General features: G+C 39.8%; 2 protein-coding genes across 3 annotated transcripts in view; both read left to right on the top strand.

The window, feature by feature from the left end:
* TBC1D12 (TBC1 domain family member 12) overlaps nt 1–5,107 on the top strand; it is a gene marked incomplete at its 5' end in the record, with an annotated part of 37,215 nt that extends 32,108 nt beyond the window's left edge. For both annotated transcript variants that reach the window (XM_021397675.1, XM_021397674.1), the window contains 4 exon segments: nt 115–243; nt 559–668; nt 2,248–2,506; nt 3,403–5,107. In XM_021397675.1, coding sequence (XP_021253350.1) covers nt 115–243; nt 559–668; nt 2,248–2,506; nt 3,403–3,471 — 567 coding nt within the window. In that variant the 3' untranslated portion in view covers nt 3,472–5,107.
* Nucleotides 5,279–20,128, top strand: NOC3L (NOC3 like DNA replication regulator). Its single transcript, XM_021397676.1, has 21 exons — nt 5,279–5,367; nt 6,168–6,375; nt 6,780–6,906; nt 8,383–8,540; nt 8,648–8,704; nt 9,355–9,485; nt 10,040–10,201; nt 11,056–11,149; nt 11,351–11,526; nt 11,718–11,846; nt 12,303–12,434; nt 12,678–12,758; nt 13,571–13,671; nt 14,099–14,171; nt 14,243–14,306; nt 14,406–14,477; nt 14,863–15,044; nt 15,276–15,404; nt 16,041–16,138; nt 17,942–18,026; nt 19,622–20,128. The coding sequence occupies exons 1-21, from the start codon at nt 5,359–5,361 to the stop codon at nt 19,751–19,753; spliced, it is 2,400 nt and encodes a 799-aa protein (XP_021253351.1). The 5' UTR covers nt 5,279–5,358; the 3' UTR covers nt 19,754–20,128.

Genomic DNA, 20,945 nt, shown 5'->3' with positions numbered 1-20,945 from the left:
CTGGAAATTATATGTAATGGTGTTTGATGTACTGCAGGCTGTAAAGTATTTGCATTTCCAAAGGTGTACTGAGCTTACTCACCTATGTTTGCCTGATGCTTTTCCCACTTGAAGGTACAAGGGATGTCCTTCATTGCTGCTGTGCTCATTCTCAATCTGGAAGAGGCAGATGCTTTCATTGCCTTTGCTAACCTTCTAAACAAGCCATGCCAGCTGGCCTTTTTCCGTGTGGATCACAGCATGGTATGCATATAGTTTTCTGGTTTTGAACCTTAGCATTCTTTTGACTTGAAGCATATTTGGCTTATTGATGACTTCCTATTGTCCTCTTGAATAACAGAGAACTCTAACCTGTGGTAACAAAATTGGGAATACCTGATACTAATCCATAGAACATGTTCTCCCGTTTTGACTTTTCCTCTAGAAACACTTAATTGTCTTCCTTATCCTAGGAAGTCATATTGTGCTATACTGAGATCCTCAAGTCTTGGTGGGATTTATTTTGTGACCCAGCTTTCTTTAAATGACTGCTTATGAAGTGCGTTACTATTTCTGCAGATGCTGAAATACTTTGCAGCCTTTGAAGTATTCTTTGAAGAAAATCTTCCCAAATTGTTTCTTCATTTCAAATCATACAGTCTCACTCCAGACATATATTTGATAGACTGGTGAGTTCAGAGAACATAGCAAACCTAATGTTAAAGTGCTGTAACACTTTGCATTTTGCTGTAGTTTGGGCTTTTACTCACTTGTCGGATGTGAGTCAGTTACGCATAACATAAGTAGGGGAGAGGAGGCTACTACATTGTACTTGTCTATGACTGATTGCAAGTGAATTGATAAAACGAACAAAATCAGCTGCTGAAGAAAGTAAGAGTATAGGAATAGACTCCTGAAAGTAGAGGATGGATGAAATACAGCATGTAGTACAGGAAAGGGTAAACTTGGAAATACGAGTATTTTGAAGTAATGAATATTTGAAAGTACCAAACTATTTTGTCTGTAATGGAAGCCAGTAATGCAGGCATCTTTCAAGTGTGCATAGTGCTGCCAAATATTGAATGTCTCTTCCAAAGTGTCTGTAAAGTTCATATATCATTATTTATATGGGCTAGAATATTCAAATAATGTTAATTGAATTAGGGAGAAATAAATAATACAAAAATGGCACACCATCCAAGTACTTGGGAATGAAGAACTTCTGATGTAATCTGCTGTAAGATGCAATTTTCCAATAAGTGGGAAGTCTTAGCAGGAGCTCAGATTATACAATAACAGCACTGAGCCAGGAGTGTGGTGCAGCCCAGAGTTTAGACGGATATCTACGTTGTGCAGTAGTGCTGCAGTACTAAGTCCTAGAATAACTCTGCTTCGGATTATCTGTGAGAAATGAAGATTGTTATTCCTGCATGTGTTCCAAAGATGGCCTTGAGACATTAAGAGCCCCTCTTATGAAGGGAGAGTAGAAGCAGTTGTGATAGCTGTTGGAAAGGAGTGTTCCATGGTTCCTGAACCACTTTGCACTAGAAATAATGGCAGAACAGAATACTGTGCTTTATATCAAAGGAGCCACTACAAATTTGAGTGAGGTTGTACAATATGGTGTCTAGAGCAGACTGGATTCTATGCCCATGTATTATGAATGCCTTCTTAAAATAGATTTTTTTAATAATAAACACAATTGGACTTTGTCTTTTGAAAGCAAAACACTGACTATCTTTAGACTTTCTATGATTTAGTGATTTTTAACATGAATATAAATTTGAAATAAGTTGCACTGAAAATCCAGTAACTATGTTTGTAGCAGTGGAATGTAGCCTTCTGCTGAGGTATTTCTAGCTTTAGATTTAGTTTAAAATCAATTGATGAACAGAGCTGTTAGACTGCATGGTATAAATAATGGAAAGGGTTAAGTTCTACACTTTTGAGCTTTGTGACTTAAGTTCTTATTTGTATATGATACCCCATTTGAGTCCAAAGATGTTTGTAACCTCTCTAGCTATAGCTTCCTAAAGGAGGTGGCTTTCAAATAGAGGATTTCCTGTAGCATGGAAAGAGATTGGTTTTGGAATAGCAATTCTGACTTGAAAATGTGGAAATGTTTCTGTATGTGAAATACAGACAAGTAGGAATGCTTGGAGTAAGTATCTGCTCTCTTAGCTAATTTAATTGAGATTTAAAGGAGGCTGTACTTTAATGTTTCTGTAATAGATTAAGTTATAACTCTGCTTTTTTTCTCAATTGCAGGATTTTTACACTCTACAGCAAGTCATTGCCACTTGATCTGGCCTGTCGTGTCTGGGATGTTTTCTGTAGAGATGGGGAAGAATTTTTGTTTAGGACAGGATTAGGAATCCTTCGGTTATATGAAGATATTCTCCTACAGATGGACTTTATTCATATAGCACAGTTTCTAACAAAACTTCCAGAAGATATTACATCAGAAAAACTTTTTAGTTGTATTGCAGCTATTCAGATGCAGAATAGTAACAAAAAATGGGCACAGGTGAGTTTCATGTATATACATATGAAAACATGCTCATGCCAGCACGTACGTACATGGGGCACTTCTTTTAGTGACTATGCTACGAGTCTGACTTCTAAGCAATAGGTAATGCTGATCATGGGACATTTTTTTTTTTAGACTTGCCTCTGATGGGAGATGCATCTTGATTGTGTATTCAAGGAGAATCTCAATTTTTGTCACTGAGATAATTACATTTTTCCCTCCTCTTGGAAAACCAGCACTGTATATTAATTTGGGTAGCAATAAAATAGTTGCTAAAGAATCAGTAGCTTTTAGTATAAAATGGTGTGCCATAGAAATATGAACATTTAAACCAACTTCTATTTGAAACTGACCCCAATATAGTCTAAAGTGAACTGTAATAATACCCAACTGAATAAGAAGGGAAACAAAAATCTCTTCATACAGCCTTGTAGCGGGGCCTTTAAAATAATTGCCCAGCTTCCCTTCCCTCTACTGTAACTCCTTGTAGTTCTGATGGAAAATACCTGTATTACAAATAACTGGAACTGCTGCTGCTGAAACCTACAGCTAAGTACAAGTAGTCAGGTTTAGCAGAAAAACTGGCTTGTGTTCTTGGCTCAACTCATCATGCCAGCTGAGATATGAGGAATAGCTGGAAAGTAAAGGAGGACTTGTGAAATGTTTACCTCATTGTATCTTCCCGTATCCATGAGGTCAGTTTTTCCTAATCATTTTTTGAGTTGTTTCCTAAGATGGAGGAAAAAAACCTTCTAGAATTTGTAAGTATTTAGAGTTAATTGACTCTTCCTTTCTAGTGTCTCATTTTAGAAACTTATTTCCATGCTAATACTGTTGTGGTTAAATTTTTTGTAAGATGAGCTTTTCTATATTTATTAAATTTGTGTTTCCAGGTGTTTGCCTCGCTTATGAAGGACAACAAAGAAGGGGACAAGAACCATAGCCCAGCACTGAAAAGCTAATCATTGTAATGTTGAGGTCAATTGAAAATGTGGAAAACCACTTGATGACGAAGGACTTCTCTCATCACTTTTATGTGGAAAATCACTATAGAAAAGTGTGAAAAGTGAGAGAAAAATGATACAGCTCTCAGCGGAGTAATGGACTGATGAAATCTTCGCCCTTTTGCCAGTATTAGCTTTTTTCATGGGAAGATTTGTTTTCACACAGAATACTAAAACCTATGAAACTGAGAAGTAGGGGAGTTCATATTTAATACTTTAAAAGAATCAGCTCAATGCAATAAACATTTCTAGTGACTTCTGTTGGTACTTTAAAAGAAAATTTTGAGGCATAACTTTTTTTTACAAATACCACAAAGGCACTTTTTTGGGGGGGATGAGGGAAATGCTGAATCTGAAAGGCTCCAAAACTGCTATCCAAACCAAATGCTTTGGTACAAATATTACCTCCAAAATGAACCATTTAAAAGTATTGAGGACCAAATAAGGTTGTTTGGTATGTGTATGTGCTAGATGGTTACAATTTTGGGAAAGGGTTTTGTCTTATTTACTTGGTTTTTTTTTTAAGTTGCAGCTTCATTCTTCAGTCTGGGCAAATGTAATTAACTCAGGAACTGTAGAAGTATTGTGCCCAAATCTGTTAGAGCAAAAATCTTGTAAACTTTAAACAGTGGTAAGACCAGGGCTGTTATTTTCAGATGTACAGCTTTCAAAATGAGTGGTGTTAAGCATTTGCTTTGGTGTACTGGTTGTGCAGCTTCTTAAAAATGGGGTGGGTATTCTGTGAAAGGGTTTTGCCACCAGAAGTTTTATTTTATTGAGCCATTGTTAGCTAAGATACACTAGTGTGTAATGGTAAACACTACAAACTGACAAAGCTATCTGCAGTGTTTGTGTTGGTTTTTAACACTTGAGAGTCATGCAGACGCTTCGGAATAATGCAGACAGAATATTTCTTGAAACTCTCTTATTAGTGTGCAATACTGAAAGCTGAAAAGCATATGGTTTAGCAATTCTTAATTCTTTAACATCATTTAGCTGTGAGAAATGAGGTCATGCTGTATGTGTCACAGTGGCTGTTTTTAACGCTTCCTATTCTCTAAGATACTGTACCACAACTTCATTCATGATTGTGGGGGTTGGAAATCTAAAATGGATAGCACTGCAGGTGAGGAGCACTTGCACTCTTTGGTCCATTTTTTGCTAATATTTACTGTAAATAAATTCCTTACATGTGGGTTTTTGTAACTGGTCCCTCTGTGGAAATCAAGTCCAAATTACCATTATTATGTATTTTTAAGTGCGGGAGGCTCTCAGTTGTCTGGTGTTTAAAGCGGAGTCTACATAATTGGGGTGAAGATTTAGTGTGGTGTAATTACGTTGCTATCTGGTTTAAAACTACATATTATACTACTCATAACATTACAATTTGAAACCTAAATGTCAGATTTTTTCTTAACTTATGTATTCACTACTTTAATTGGATCCAATTTGTCTTATATTTTTGCGTTATCTTGTACAGTTTTCTTACTTTTCAAGTATAAATCTGTATATAACTGTAAATAGAAGGGTGAAGCCTTCCTTTAAGACCACTAGTAACAATTCCTGTGTAAATAAAACTTACAGCAGAAATGCAGTCTAGCGTTTCCGGAGTATATTTTCGTTAAAAAAACAAATCTCCCCCTCCCTCGCTTCGTCGTTGGGTGCGGTGAGGATGCAGCGCGGCAGCCCTAACCACGCGTCCTCCTCATTCGAATTTCCTCAGCCTGTCCCAGCGTGGCCGGGCCGCCAGGGGGCGCTGTGGGCGCGGCGGCGCGAGAGGGAGGAGCCGGCCCCGCCTCTGGACGGCGCTTCCGTCGCCGGCGCAGGGCGCGTGGGGCCGTCGCCATGAAGCCGGTAGGGCGCTGGGGGGCGGCTGGGGTTGGGCGCGGTGGCGTGGGGGTGCGGGGCTGGGGCCTGTCTTCTCCTGCGGCCGCGGCCCGCCGCTGAGGTTTGTCGCGTGCTGTAGGAAGCGGCAAAGCGTTGCAGGATTGAGGTAGAACAGCGTAACTAGAGCAGGCAGCGCGGCTGCCCTGGGAGAGCCAGGCGCGGCTCTGAGGTGATTTTCTGCGTTCCTTCCCATCCCGACCGCCGCGGCGTTTTGGCTTTTTTGGCATAGGGGCCCGCGCTGACGGGCGCACCTGAGTTCTCGAGGCACCTGTCGGCGTACCCAGCTGCTGTGCCCAGCTCCGTGCTGCCACAGGCCTTCCCGTACTTGAAGGGAGCTCATAAACAGGCGGGGATGCGACTTTTTACACGGTCTGGTAATGACAGAACAAGGGGGATGGCTTTAAACTAAAGGAGGGGAAGTTTAGCTTGGGTGTTAGGAGGAAATTCTGTACTCAGGAGGGAGGTGAGGTCCTGGCACTGTTGCCCAGAGAGCTGTGGGTGCCCATCCTTGGAGGCTCTGAGGACCAGGTTGGATGGGGCCCTGGGCCCTGACCTGGTGGGGACACCAGCCCATGGCACGGGGTTTGAGTTCTGCGATCCTTGAGGCCCTCCCATCCCAAGCCATTCTCTGATTCTTCTGGTATGTTCATACAAGTTGTTCAGCACAGATAGGAAAAATAAACTTAATGAGATCAGAACCAACAGAAATAAATTTTGTGAAAGGTTTGAACGTGTCAGTTACGTGGAATTTTCTGTTTGTTCCCCAGAGAAAAAACACAAAGCGTGTCCCAAGCTTTCGCAAGTTACTGAGAACTAGTAAAATAAAACTTGACAACAAATTAAAGAATAAACAGTACAAGCAGCAGAGTGCTGCTAAGAAGTATCGGAAAGAACAAAAGAAGCTAAGGCAGGCTGTCAGAGATGCTGTCTGTAAAAAGCCTTTTCCACTGGAGGATTACAAGAAGAAACACGTTGGTAAGTGTTTGCTCAAAGCTGTTTTTCAAGAGAAGTGATGGGACTGTTACTAATATTCTGCTGTTTTACATTATAGAATTGTTTAAACAAAACTACATTTCACATACTGTTGTGCACAGATAATCACTGTTCTTGTGTAAAGGAAAGAAAGGGAAGTTATGAAAAATGGAATACGCAGCCCTTCTGGCTACAGGATCTGATGGCTGGAGGTGGTAGAGATGCGTTTGCTGTAGTTGTTACTGACTGTTGCAATAAAGGGGCCGTTTTCTGGAAAACATGAACATGTGCTTGAAGGTTGATGAGGTCAAAGTTGAAGTAAGGTGTCTCAGGTGTAGGTAGCATTAGGTTTGCAAGTTTGAGTATACGTACAGCATCTTAATTTCTGCATGTTATCTCTGAAATAGCTGAAAAACGGGAGGAAGAAGAGGAAGATGAAGCACTTCCATTGGACATGATGGATGAAGATGACTTGAAATTAATGGAAGATTTGGCTCGAAAAGCATCATTTCTAACCAGAGATATTTCTTCTAAGTGAGTGTTCTTGTGTTGTCTACTTTTTGTAGTATTTCAGCTTTGTTTGGCTTACATGTAATGTAATACCTTTATCAGGAGGTCACTTTCAGTCTGGTGTTTCTTTGCAGTTCCAGTTTAGTGTTTTCTTAGTCTGTTGGTACCTTCAGTGTTAATGTATTGATGTATATCAGTTTGTTCATGGGCTCTGCTACCCTTCATGATACTGTTTCTGCAGTGTTCACTCCTGTGAGGTCCATGGCTGTGAGACAAGTAGCGTTCCTCAAGCTAAATAAAATATCAACCTGTACACAAGGGTCCCAGTCCTGCTTGCTTGCTGGTGTAGTCCTTCATGGCAGAACTGCTCAGGGTGAAGTTTTCAGTGAGCCTCAGCTGTGTCAGGGCAGCTGCTCATGCAGTGGTAAAGAGAGAGAACAGTCTGGTCTACATGAGAGAGAGGATGTGCTGAGATCCTAATAGTTTCTGTTTTGCATTTCTGTATTTTACGTATTCTTTTCCAAATTTGTTAGTATTTTAGGACAGAAATTTTATTTCCAAAGGATGTTTACCTTACAAAATTCATCTGATTTGTTCGTTGTTGTCTTACTTGGAAGGGCCTCTGGGTAGGTTACTGCTGCATGAATGGGAGCAGCTAGCATTATGGTTTCCAGATGCCCCAAATGACCCAGACTTGTGAATAACGGCTGTATTTTCTTTGTGCTCAGCAGATAATAACAGCTGGAGAGATCCTGTGCTTGTTGAGTAGGATTTGAGCACACAGGAAATGTTTGATCTACACAAGGACAATGGGGCAGAGGCTGGTGCTGATCTGACAGTGGTTTTTTTAGGGTGGCTGTGTGATATGAAACGACTAATAACAGTGGTCTTCCTTGCTGAAGCCTGCTAGTCTCTGAACACATGGCTTTCGGAGTCCATCACAGATCAGTAGTTGAAATTCTGTCATTTACAAGACCAAAAACAGCGTTCCTAGTAAAAAAGACTGCATTGCTTCCTTCAAAACATGATTCATCATCCCTGGCTTTTAATTTATGAATGAGCTGAACCGATAACATACCTTGTAGTTGTTCCTGTGCTACAAGAGGGTACAAATTGTAACTTTTTTTTGGTCACTGTTGCATGAGTATGTTTAGACTCATGGGAATGTTTCAATATTTACCAATCAAGCTGGCTGACCTGCTAGATTAAATAAATCTCATTTTGTCTTTGCTCATTTCACATTTAAATTTCCTCAAAAAAAGAGATGGGAAGCGCTACATTGTCTTGAGTTCAAAAATCCTATATAGATCCATACTGACATTGTTTCATTGATTGGTGACTGGTGCTGTCACAGTGAATAGGCTCCAACATTCTGCTGCTTATGATCAGCCGTCATTTGTTTTTCTAAGTGTGGGCACCTAATCCAGCTAATGTACTGGCATGCATGGTTCATGTCTAATTAGATGGTTAATTGATTTTGTTTGCCTTGTATTTTCTCAGTGAACCTGTTCACATCAAGAAACGAAAACGTGACAGTGTAATTGAAAAATACGAGAAGGTACCAAGACGCATAAACACTGAACCAGAAAAAGAGCTCATCCATCTGCTCCCTATCAAAGACAAGGGTGGCATTATTCCTCAAACCATAGAAAAGCCAGGTAAGACACAGATTTTGCAATCAGAGTAGTATCCAAGATGTGTATAACTTGTTCTTTCAAAATTTCTCAGTGTTTATTACAGGCTTGACCCTAGGCTGTTTTTGCAGTTCCTGATGTTGCAGAGGATGAAGAGGAAGATACAGAAGAAATGGAGGTAGCAGAAGGTAATAAAGCATCATGTTCATTTCTTTTTCTTTTTTCCAATTCACTGATGGGTCTGAGGAGTCCGTTGCTGTTCCCTAAGGATGTTTGTAATTTAAGTGAATTTTTTTTAGGGTGTTGATTATCATGTTCCCCCCAAAGCATAACAGTGAGTTAGAGTTTACTTTCTTATATGTTAGGATCCCAGGACCTTGGGGAACAGATTTCCACAGCTGGCTTCAGAATCACTCTTTCTTTAAGACACAGAAAACGCAAATACGTGAATTGTATTTTTGAAAGAAAAAGTGATCGGTGAAAAAACGTGCTGCAAATTGTAGGGCACTGCAATTTCTTGGCACAGCTGGGGTCGTGTGTTGAATTTATATGTTATCACTGTGCTTGGGGAATAATATTTAAAGATTCAAAAAGATTTTAGTTCATTTATTTTTGCAAGCATAAGATTCTAACATGGAAGAGGAGTCAAGCTCTGGGTTAGTACAAGCTCTAGCAGGTTCGTTCTTAAAGCTGCTTCTACTGTGGAACTGCACATGGTATTGTTGAGTGGGGTTATCACCCAGCTGAAGTGCAGTGTCTAGAACTGCGATTTACAGTATGGTATTTGTTAGTGGCTTCCCCAGTGACTCTCCTCTTTAACTCTTACACACCGTGCTAGACTTTAATGAAGAACCCCCACCTGTTCTCACTCCTGAGGAAATGGCTGCCCAAAGGAAAATAAAGCTGCAAGAAAGGAAGATGCACATTGCTGCCTTAGCGTCTGCCATTCTCTCTGACCCAGAAAACAACGTAGGTAGCATTTATTTAACATGCATGTGTCTGTGCCTGTGTTGTGCAGCAAGTCAGTAAATTAAGATCTGAAGTGACCAAGTCGTAGCAAAAGCAGAAAAATACATCAGTAGAACAAGGGCAAGCACCAGTATTGTATCGCTCTCGGAGGACTGCAAGCAGTGAAACTGCTGCTATAGGATTATGCAAAGGATTTGAAGCATGTGAAGGTCCAGGTGACTGTGTTGGCTCTGTTCAGGAGTAACTGCAGGAATAATGTTGTCTGTGGTGTTTCCTATCCAAACTGTCTTGCTCCTTATGCATAACCCCTGTTTCAGCTCTGATTTCAGAGATGTGTATAGAAATTCTCAATGTTTCAGCATGCACTAGTGATTTGCTATCCTGCTATGTAATTTTAGAATGGCATCGTAGTTTTAACATTCCCAAGATAAAATTTTGATGGCTCATCCGGCATTTCTTGATTCCTTGTACAATGCTAAGTAGAGCTCAGTTGATTGCTTTTTGGTTTGGAGGGTGATCTGCAGCTGATTTTATCAGTCTCTTTTCTTAATCAGATTAAAAAGTTGAAGGAGTTGCGTGCCATGCTGATGGAACAGGATCCTAATGTTGCTGTGATTGTTCGAAAGTTGGTCATGGTTTCTCTGATGGAAGTATTCAAAGATATCGCTCCTTCTTACAAAATTCGGCCTCTTACTGAAGCAGAAAAGGCTACCAAGGTGAAATATCACATTCCTCTATAGTTTTCTGAGTCATTCAGATTTGTTAGATCATGCCAAATACTGTTTTTTAATATGAATTTCTGGTTTAGAACAAAGCGTGGCAAATACACAAGTACTTAGGGAAGTTGTGAAACTGTGACAGTTTTGGAACAGAGGTGTTTGATTTGAACCTTAATTCTTGCATCATTCCTTCAGTAAGCAGGTGACATGCTGATGGTAATAGAGGAAGGCAGAAGTATATTGAAGTAGCATACCGTACCTGAGTGGGTGACTTTCATCATAAACCTTGGAATAAGACGATGGTTTTTGTCGCGCTGAGGGAACTGGAAAGAAAACAAATTGAACGGCATTGTCACCTCACTGGCACAAAAATTACTGTGACGTGCTGAATTTACAGAGTAGTTTCTTTTTGTTTTACTGTATTCCTGGAGGTGTTCAAGGTCGGATTGGAAGGGGCCCTGGGCAGCCTGATCTGGTGCCTGACTTAGTGGTTGGCAGCCAGCCCATGGCGGGGAGGTTGGAACTAGGTGATCCCTTCCAACCCAAGCCATTCTATGATTCTGGAAGTTGTTTGTAAGCAGTTTTTGTAAGAGCCATGGCTCTAAAATAACAGCTAGATCTAAATTTCACTTTAGTCCCTATAAATGAAATAGGCCTAGTTGGGAAAGGTCCTCTAAGCACAAGAGCATATCTAGTAATAAGCAGATATATTTTATTTTTAATACACTTCTAGTAATGTCTGTCTAGAAGGAAAACATTTCTTAGGTATCTATGTTTTAATTATTTTTTTTTTTTGCACCACTGACTACTTTTGATTTCCAAATAATACTTTGCTTGTGTGATGTTCACAGGTTAAAAAAGAAACTCAGAAACTGAGAGAATTTGAAGAAGGCCTTGTGAGCCAGTATAAATTCTACTTGGAAAATCTGGAACAAACAATTAAAGGTACAGTGAACACTTTTCTACAGTAAATGCAAAGTTGTTTTCAGGATCACAGTTTACTTATTGAGTGCTAACCATACCCATCTTTTATGTAAGTAGTATTTCATATAATTGTAGAAGAATGACTTCAGTAACTAAAATTGTAACTGTGTAGAAGCTCCTGTACATCTTGAAAGTAATTACTAACAATATTGTTTTGCACAGATTGGAAACAGAGGAAGTTGAAGAAAAGCAATGTCGTCTCATTAAAAGCATATAAAGGCCTAGCAGAGATTGCAGTGAAGTGTCTGTGCGAGCTGCTTGTGGCCCTACCCCACTTCAACTTCCACAATAACATTATTGTTCTCATTGTTCCTCTCATGAATGATACATCAAAAACAGTAAGTGATTTTCTGATTGGGAAGAGTTCTTGTTTTGCATGAAAAATAATTTATTTCTGAGCATTATTCCAGTATCCACATCTTGTGGCCATATCTTTTCACTATTTTACAAGCTGCGACTGCTTTCTGATTAGTAAATACCATCAGTATTATCAGTTAGCTGTTGTCATTTGTTTGGATTCACCTTTCAGATCTCTGAACTGTGCTGTGAGGCAGTTAAGAAGCTCTTTAAGCAAGACAAGTTGGGCTTTGCTTCCCTTGGTGTAGTTAAGGTCATTTCTGGCCTTGTGAAGGGCAGAAATTACAACGTCAGACCTGAGGTAAGAGTCCTTCCGTTATACTTCACCATTTTCATCTTAGATAGTTTAAAAAAATCTGAAAGCTAGCGTTAGTGCAGCTGCTGGCTATATACAAGCAGGATTTCATCACTGTTGGAACACCCAGGAAGTTTAGAAATGGGCTGAGCCAGAAAGTTAGAAAGAGAGATGAGGGCAGGGGAAAGACACTGGGAGCAGAAGAGCGGACCTCAACAGAGACACGGGTTATGTCAGCCAGGAAGAATCAAAGTGAGAGAGACAGGTGGAGAGATGGATAAAAATTAACATTGCTGAGGAAGGAACTGTGAGCAGAGATACAGATGGGAAGGAACATGAGAGTAAACGTAAGAATCTGTGAGCAACAAAACTCACTAACTAGTATGGAATTCAGGATTTCTTAGCCTTTCCGTTCATCTTGTGTTGATCACCTTTCATTTCATTTATTTTATTTTCCCATAGGTGTTAAAAGTTTTTCTTCACTTAAGAATTAAGGAAGTAGAATTAAAAAAAGATGCGGAAGACATTGCACCAAAGAAAAAGTTCATGACTTTCAAAGAGAAAAGAAAAAATCTTTCAAGAATGCAAAGAAAGGTAATGACTTGTGCCTTTTGGGTGTTGGTAACATATGCAATCAGTTGTTTCTATTGAGAAGGAATATACCTGCACTGGTTGCCCTGTAGCATCACAGGATGACGTGAGCAACTTACCAAGCATGAATTGTTGATTTGGAAGGTTTGTTCACTGCGTATCTTTGGAACCTGGGTATCCAGGCTGGTTGGAAACATTTACTCTGCTGGAATATTTGTTTACTTAAAATCAACTGTATGTTTTCAGTGGAAGAAAGCAGAAGAGAAGCTAGAAAGAGAACTCCTGGAAGCGGAAGCTTCGGAAAGTAAAGAAAAAAAACTGAAGCTGGTAAGTAATTTAGAAATGATTTTCCCATTTATGCTAAGTAGCAGCTCCTAATCCTTTTGTAACCAAGAGTCTCCCTGCTAACCCAAACTGTCAGCATTTCACACCTCTAGATACTGTCAGCAGCAGACAAACATTTTGCCTGTGCCAGAGGTCTTGGTTTTAAGTAGAGCCCTCTCAATGTACCCAGGAAAGCCAGCTTAGCTATTCATGTTTCCTTTTGTTGTCTGCACAGAAAGTTAGTTGAATCCATTGATGCATGTCCTCCAGGTGCCCTGTTCCTGTTGCAGATGGCACTAGGTAATGGCTTTTACCAGTTTCACAGAGTTGCTTTTTGGCAAGGGAGGAGTGTGACTAGCTTGAACTGAACAGAAGAGGCTATTTAGCTAGGAGAGTGTAAAGGGACAGAGTAGGGGGCAGGAGAGCAGCATAAGAAGAGCACAAATGGCAGTGCCAGGACTGATTTGGACAGCCTAAGTGCAAACTTGGACAGAGAGGAGGTGTGACAGCTGGGCTGGCAGTGAGGCTTTTTCTGCTGCCTTGATCTCTTTGGAGGGAGGCAAGGAAAACGTGCTCCACGCTTTCCTGAAGATCTCCTGTCATGTCTATTACCTCACCAGTAGGTTTTGCTGCCCAGTTCCAGCGTGCTGTCACTGATGTTTGCACTTAAAAATGTGTTAATATAATTTAATGCTATGGTACAACATAGTAATATTACAGTACTAGTACTAGGCACATTTTTAATGGAGTTCTAAGTGAACAAGAAATGTCTGTTTTCCATGCTTACATATTTTACTTTGTTTTCTTCCCATCAGCACACAGAGACCTTGAATATTGTATTCTTAACGTACTTCAGAATCTTGAAGAGAGCTCAGAAGTCTCCGCTTTTGCCGGCTGTGCTGGAAGGTCTCGCAAAGTAAGAACACGATGGACCTTCTTTTGTGTGTATCAGAAAAGGCATAAACTGCTGAAGGGCTGTGTGACTCTCGTAAGCAATGAGAAAAGACTGACAAATGCGTTGAAGTTCTTTTATTTTTTATGCTGACGTACTTGACTACTTCTACAAACATTTCAATGTAATGTGAAATCAACAGCATTGATATGATGCATACCCAGCGGGTGTGGTGTGATTGCGTTACTTTGTCTGATTGCTTCCTGAAGATCCTGAGCACGTTTGTAGTGCTACAGGGAAGCTGAGAATTATCAGCTGGGGGCTGAATTCCCTGTGTAAGATGCTTAGCATTTGATTTAGCACCGCTTTAAGGTGTGGGTTTTGTAAGTCAAAATGCTTGGAGCTAAATTTACAGGGGATGCTTATAGCTTAAAAATCTCTTTGATTCAAGGTTTGCCCACCTCATAAATGTGGAATTCTTTGATGACCTGTTGATTGTTCTTCATTCTCTCATCGCTTCTGATGTAAGTAGAGCTTAGTTGTCGAATTTTCTTAAACTTAACTTTTGGGTACTCAATCAGTTTTGTATTTACAGGACTTAAGCTATCGGGAGAGTCTTCACTGCATTCTCAGTGCTTTTCAAATACTCTCTGGACAAGGTGAGAAATCTTCAAAAAAAAAAACAACAAACACCTTGCGTGTAGAATCATTTCATTAACATAATCACAATTAAATATATTTACTCCATTAATTTATAGGTGATGTTCTTAATATTGATCCAATGAAATTTTACACACATCTTTACAAGACACTGTTCAGCCTACATGCAGGTGAGTCCAGATTCTTATTTTCACTGTCTAGCTAGATAATGTTTAGTCTGCTCGTTTGGTATCGTAGCATTAATTCAGTGTTAGCAAACTAGTTATTTTTAACTATTTTTAAAAGACGAGTCCGCGTAGATTTGAAATGCATACTTCTAATTTTTGGAATTTTTCTTGGAACACAGAAGCAACAATACGTTTTTTCTGTTTGAAGTCAGACTGTCTTTAACAAAAATGGGTGAGTGGTTATGCCTGGGTCACATTAGTGCTGTGTTTGAACCTTTTGGGCTTTCATGCTATTCCTCAGGTTCCAGTGCACAGTTAGTAGCAGAATATTTAGTTTTATGTTCCTGGTCATGATTACTTACTCTTTGTATGAAACTTTGCTTTTCAGGCGGTACCAATGATGACATAGAGATTGTGCTGCAGTGCCTGGATGTCATGCTTGCCAAGCGGAGAAAGCAAGTTTCCCAGCAGCGAGCTCTTGCTTTCATGAAGAGGCTTTCCACTCTTGCTCTTCATGTTCTTCCACACTCCAGCATTGGGATCTTGGCAACAAACAGGATATTAATGCAGGTAAGTTTTGCTTGTTGGATTTTTTAGCTTACTGGTTAAAGGTTATTGATTTTTTTGTCAAATTGATTTTATACAAAATATATTGAAGAGTCTTACACAAGAATGAGGAAGACAGAGTATCCTTAAATGCATCTGAGGTTGAATATCATGAATTGAATCCTGGACATAAGTTAACTGTGCTATAGTCGGATGTATAATATAAACAACTCAGTCTTTCTCTTTGTCTTGCAGACATTCCCAAAGATGGATCTCTTACTAGACAACGAATCTCAAGGCAGTGGAGTTTATCTCCCAGAACTAGATGAACCAGAACACTGCAATGCCCAGAACACAGCTCTGTGGGAGCTGCATTTACTGCAGGTTGGTGAATAGCTGAATAATTTAGAAAGGTGAGCAGTAAATACCTGCTACCAAATACAGAGCAGAGTTCTTCAGGCTCATCAGTCAAATTCAGCTCACATGTGCTGAGCCTATACCCTACACAGAGAAACAACAGCACAGTGGTGTAGGGAGGAATAAGCTCTAAAGAGGGTGATACACACCACCTATAGATAGTACCACACTGAGTCTTACTGCAGGCTGCCTGATAAGACTCCTTTTGAAGCTCTTTCCATCTGTTAAGATCCCAGATGGTCTAGTCCTTCTGCAGGGAGCACCTTACACCTCGATCTGTCATTCCAGGCAGTGTTTATGGTTTGGGGCTTGCAGAGGACTTCCTCTGCCCTTGTTCTCGTGTTCTGGGAGAAGGAGTTAGAAAATTCTTTAGAGCAAAGAATTTTGCTCACAGCATCACAACTCCTAGTGAATAAATGTACGAGTAGGTGCTCTCATTCACTTAACCTTAGAAACAGACTGATTTTGGCGATGCTTATTTTTTCTGTCCAAATCAGATGCAGATACTTACATCTTATTGGAATCAAACTAATGGGAGAATCCATGGGTAAATACATTACCATTATCCCTCACTCACATGCCTTTTTCCTTCCTTTCTTTCAGAGACACTATCATCCAACAGTGCAGAAATTTGCAGCTCACCTTGCTGTTGGAGCGCCAGCTGAGGGATCAGGAGCTCTGTCACTTGATTTGAGCCGAAGGTGAGCTATCAAAGCTATCTATTTGTAAAAGTAGTGTATTAGCAAAATAGCAGTTGCTCATACTGTGTTAAAGGAATACCTAAAAATAGGTTCTGTTGTTCAAAACTCACTTTCTTTGTTCTTTGGTTGCTACAGAAAGTTGGCTGCTTTTTTACAGTCATTGAACTGCAGCTCTCCAGTGTAAACTGGAAACCAAACTGTAGCGTAAGGTCCAGAATATATTAGAATATAAGAACAGCCATCCTGGTTCACACTAAGGATCTGTCTAATTCACTGTCCTGTCTTCAGCAGTGGCTGGAAACAGGTGCATCAGGAAGAGTAAAAAAAGGACCAAGCTTATAAGGCCTGAGACACCTCCTAGCCTCTGACTTCTTTTTTTTTTTTTTTTGACTTTTCAAAAGTGTTCCAAGTCCCTTGAGCCAAAGTGTAAATTTTGAAAATGCTGCATTGTTTGATATGGGTTCTGCGAGTCCACAGCTTATTAGTTAGGAGCCACCTTTTGTTTTGAACCTGCTACTAGCACGCATCATTTAATGGTCCTCGGTTCTTGCTCTGGGAGATGAAGTGAACAGTCTGTTCCAACAGCCACTTTCTGTGTTTCGTGTGACTTTGTAGATGTCCTTAATTTTGTCCCTCTGCCTCCCATCTCTTCTCTTGGCTGATGGGATCTGGCCCAGACAGGAGCTGTTGCATATAGAATCATAGAATCATAGAATGAGCTGGGTTGGAAAAGACCTACAAGATCACCTAGTCCAACCATCCACCTACCACCAACAATCCCACCAAACCATGTCTCCCAACGCTATATCTAAACGTTTCTTGAACATCTCCATATGTTTCATCATCTTTGTTTCCTGCTCCTGAACTCAGTTAAAGCATTTCAAGATGAGGAGACCAAATGCAGTATTTGAGTTGTGGGTGATCTGTGAACCACACAGCTGATGTAACAGTCTTTCTGTTCTGTTCTCTCTCTTTCCAACTCCACAGGGTGTTGAGGTCAGTCTGATGACAGTATCTGTAGTAAAGAGATCTTGTCATATAGAGATAGTGCTCAGAACGTGTTGTTTTTTGTGTGAAGTTTAGGTTGTTTTTCTCTAGCTCTTTTTTTCCATGCTGAATTTCATTTGTCATTTTACTGGCTATGTCATACAGCCTACCTGCAATTCTCAGTGAACAGTTCATTCTTAGTAGCACAGATGACTTGGTATTCACCATCTTCTCTGGGTCTTCTTTGAGTATGTTGAAAACCATGGATCCTGGCACAGACCTTGTGGAAACTCAGAGCTTCTTTCACACATGGCAAAAACCGATCACAGACTCCTGTCTACTGTTTGCTGTATTTTAACCATTGTTTTTCATGTGATGGTCTTACCCGTTCTCCAATGGCTTCTTAGTTTTTTTCCATAAAAACCCTGCAATAAGGAACTTGGAATCCTGTTGGAATTTAGCTAGATTGTATTGGCTCGATAACTTTATCTACTTTTCATTTTTTTTTCAATGCTGGAGTTGAATGCAGGTCAAGCAATGACTGCTTGGAACTGTGGCAGGCCAACAGAATGGTTTTTTTGTCTCCCATTTCTTCTTCTGCTGCTGAGTATTTAGACACGTTTCACTGGCTTTTACTAGCTCTATTTCACACGTATGATCTTTTCTAGTTGATGTTCATTACTCTGAAGAGTTCACTTAAGGCATGTTGAGTGGGTGTGAATGGTGTTGGGGATAAATGGCTCTTTGGCGGTATATTATTTTGAAGGGTATGTAATGCATTTTTCTTTCACTGCAAAAATTGTGGTCTTGCTATAGGCCTGCTACAGAGCTTTTTGAGGCATTCAATATGAGAGGAATGACCTTCAATCCTCCCGTTCCGTCAGTAACACCCAGACGAAAGGTAACTCCATGTTCTTTTTTGACCACTGCATGTACCAATTTAAGCTTTATTTGCTATGCACAGACATTAGCACTCTCAGTTTGGCTTTCTGGTTTGTATACTTTCTCAGTCAAATATTTTTTAACTGGCATAAGGTAGCGCTGACTTATAACAGAAGGAAGAAAAGCTGTATGAATAGTTCCTCTTCCATAGCGTCAGTTAACATAGCAAGATGGATGTGGTATTTGTTTTACTTAACTTTTGCTCTTTGCAGTTGTTCAGTGCAGATTTCTTATCCATTTCTGTAATTATAAACTAACGTTTGTTTAAAAAGCAGTAATAAAAAGCCAGCTGTCTTTCCCCAGTGTTGGTAGTTGGCAGGACAGCCAGATTCCCAGAGCCTTTGGTTCAGTATGTAGGACACTGATCCCCATAAGTGTCAGTTTATAGCTTTGAAGTGTAAATTTGAACAAAGAGCCAGTGTATGAAGAGGAGGAAGGGGTGAACACTTTTTAGCTCTTGAGCACTAGATGTGTTCCAGATGCCAACCTCCATTAATTGTTCCGTGAGTGCTGCATCCTTTAAATAGTGGTAACATTCTCTTTCTTCCTAATGAAAACTTTATTAACCTTGTCAGTGCCTCCAATTTTTAACTCAGTGTGTCTGTTAAAGCCCTGAGCAACTTTTTCTTCCATTTTAGAGAAGCAACTTCTGAAAAGCTTAGCTAGTACTTAGCTAGTAAGCTTCTGCTTAGCTAGTGTGTCCTTAGATAATGACTGCCTGATGTTTCTGTCCTGCTGGGATGTGAGCAGACAGACCGAGGCTGGGAACAGCAGATAGGAGAGAGAATGGATAGTGCTTGAATAAGGGAATGCGTAGAGGAGGCAGAAACAGAGGAGAAAGAAAATAAGAGAACAAGCTGTCTTAGGTGGTTATAATGGCAATACCTGGGAAATTAGCTTCAGTGTTGCTTACTCTGTGGCTATTCGACTCATTTAACGATCTTTGGCAGCACTTAAGTTTTACTCTGTGTCCTCAAGTTTGTGTGTGTCATGCTGCCACGCTCTGTCAGCACCTCTCCCTGCTGACAGAAGCTCTGAATTGGAATTTTCTTTTTCCTGTGCTCCAGTAAAGAGGGGATCTCATTTGTCTTTGAGTGCATGAAGTACTTGGCTACACGGGTGTTACAACTTTAACAGATTTACAGATCACATGGATGACCTTCCTCAGCTGACCTTCCTTCATCACCAGGGAAGAGCAGAGATCTCCACATCTGGCTCCAGCCAGATGGAATCTCAAGGCAGGGTCAGGGCATTCCTTTCTCAGATTCACAGTCTCCACTGCTTGCATTATTGCCTTCAGTAGCCTTTGGATCTGAGATGCTTAGTTTATTTTTTTAAGGTGTGTTGAACAGGAAGCAGTGTGTAAGCTCCTTCAGAACTGGAAGCTGTGGCTACATATAATAATAGGTATGCTTCTAGAGAACCTTTAAAAGCAAAACAAATCCTCACCAAAACTATGATCATCTAAAGGCATGCTGGACATGTGACTTCCAAGTGAAACAGTTCTGACAGTGGACTTGTTTATTAATGCAGCTAATATTCTGTTATTTTCAGGACACATTCTCTCACGTGAATTCATTTCTAAATGAGGAGCTAACTGAACAGCTACAACAACAGACAAGCAAGACTGTTAGTCACAAAACCTTGGATTTTGCTAAACACTTAAAGGAATCATCCTTGTCATAAACGGACCTATCAATTATGCTCAGATGGCTTCTTAATTATGGACAAAGTTGAGTCGAAAGAAATTTCCACTCGTCATTAAAGGAATGCAAGTAGGCTTTTGTTTGAATAGAGGAGCATTCAGTAAATAGAACAGTTTTTCACACAGGTACAAGGCCATCTAGCCCGTGTTCTCAGGGCTTGGGATCCACAGTGTACAGTCACATCAGTAATGTAAAAAGATACCAACCAAGGTCATTTTAAAATTGCCTGAAACCATGTATTATAGTATTTCTGATTATATAACTTCCAATTTTTTATTATAGAATATACGTATAAGTGTTTCTGAGAAAACACTGGGTTATGTTGATAAATGAATAAATTTTCTGGAAATATTAATATAGTATTGAGTTCTTTGATGTTCAAGATACCTCCAGATTTGGAATATGTATTACTTTGCATCTGTTTCAGTTTTTCTTCCGATGTCTCCGAACTGTTTATCACATTTTGAGGTGATCTTGCTTTTGCTGTGTGTTTGTTTTGTTACAATGAGACTGTCGTATTATAGCAAATGAAGATTACTGAGTTCTATTTCTGAACTATCCTCATAACTGACAGCTCTACAGCAGTATCTCCAATAAACCATCACTGTGAAGAATACAGGACAAATTCAAGGTAAGAATTTTAAATCTTGATTTTTCTCCCCATTCCCCTAATGTTAGCTATTGCCTCATTGTTTCAGAATCCATTTTCAGCTGGGTGTTGGCTTTACAAACAGTAGGTAAAATATATTAAAGAACTTAGGAATGATAATTGCTTTAATCAGAATTGTGTTCCACAGGGCAGTGTGGTGGGCTGACGAGGCTGGCAGCCAATATATTTTGTGGTATTTAGAATGTGATGTGCTAACATAAGTTTTGCAAACCTTTTGTTCAAGTCACCGACCTCCTCACAATAATTATAAAACGTTTCTTCTTCTGTGGAGCGTTTAGTCCTTTATCCTGACTTATGGTTCCTAGATCCTTTCATAATAATTTATTTTGATTTTAATATGTGGTGTTTTTAGTGTTGATAAGACTACTGGACCAAATTCCCAGCGGTTAAACATAAATTCATAGTTTTGCAGTGGGTATCTATCTATCTATTAATGGATTAGAAAATATATATTCCAGTATTGGGAATACAAAACTGTCTGCATAGTACTGCTGGTAATATG

Source organism: Numida meleagris, chromosome 5 (genome assembly GCF_002078875.1).
Source record: "Numida meleagris isolate 19003 breed g44 Domestic line chromosome 5, NumMel1.0, whole genome shotgun sequence".
Classification (NCBI taxonomy): domain Eukaryota; kingdom Metazoa; phylum Chordata; class Aves; order Galliformes; family Numididae; genus Numida; species Numida meleagris.
This window is presented reverse-complemented; position numbering and strand designations above follow the sequence as displayed.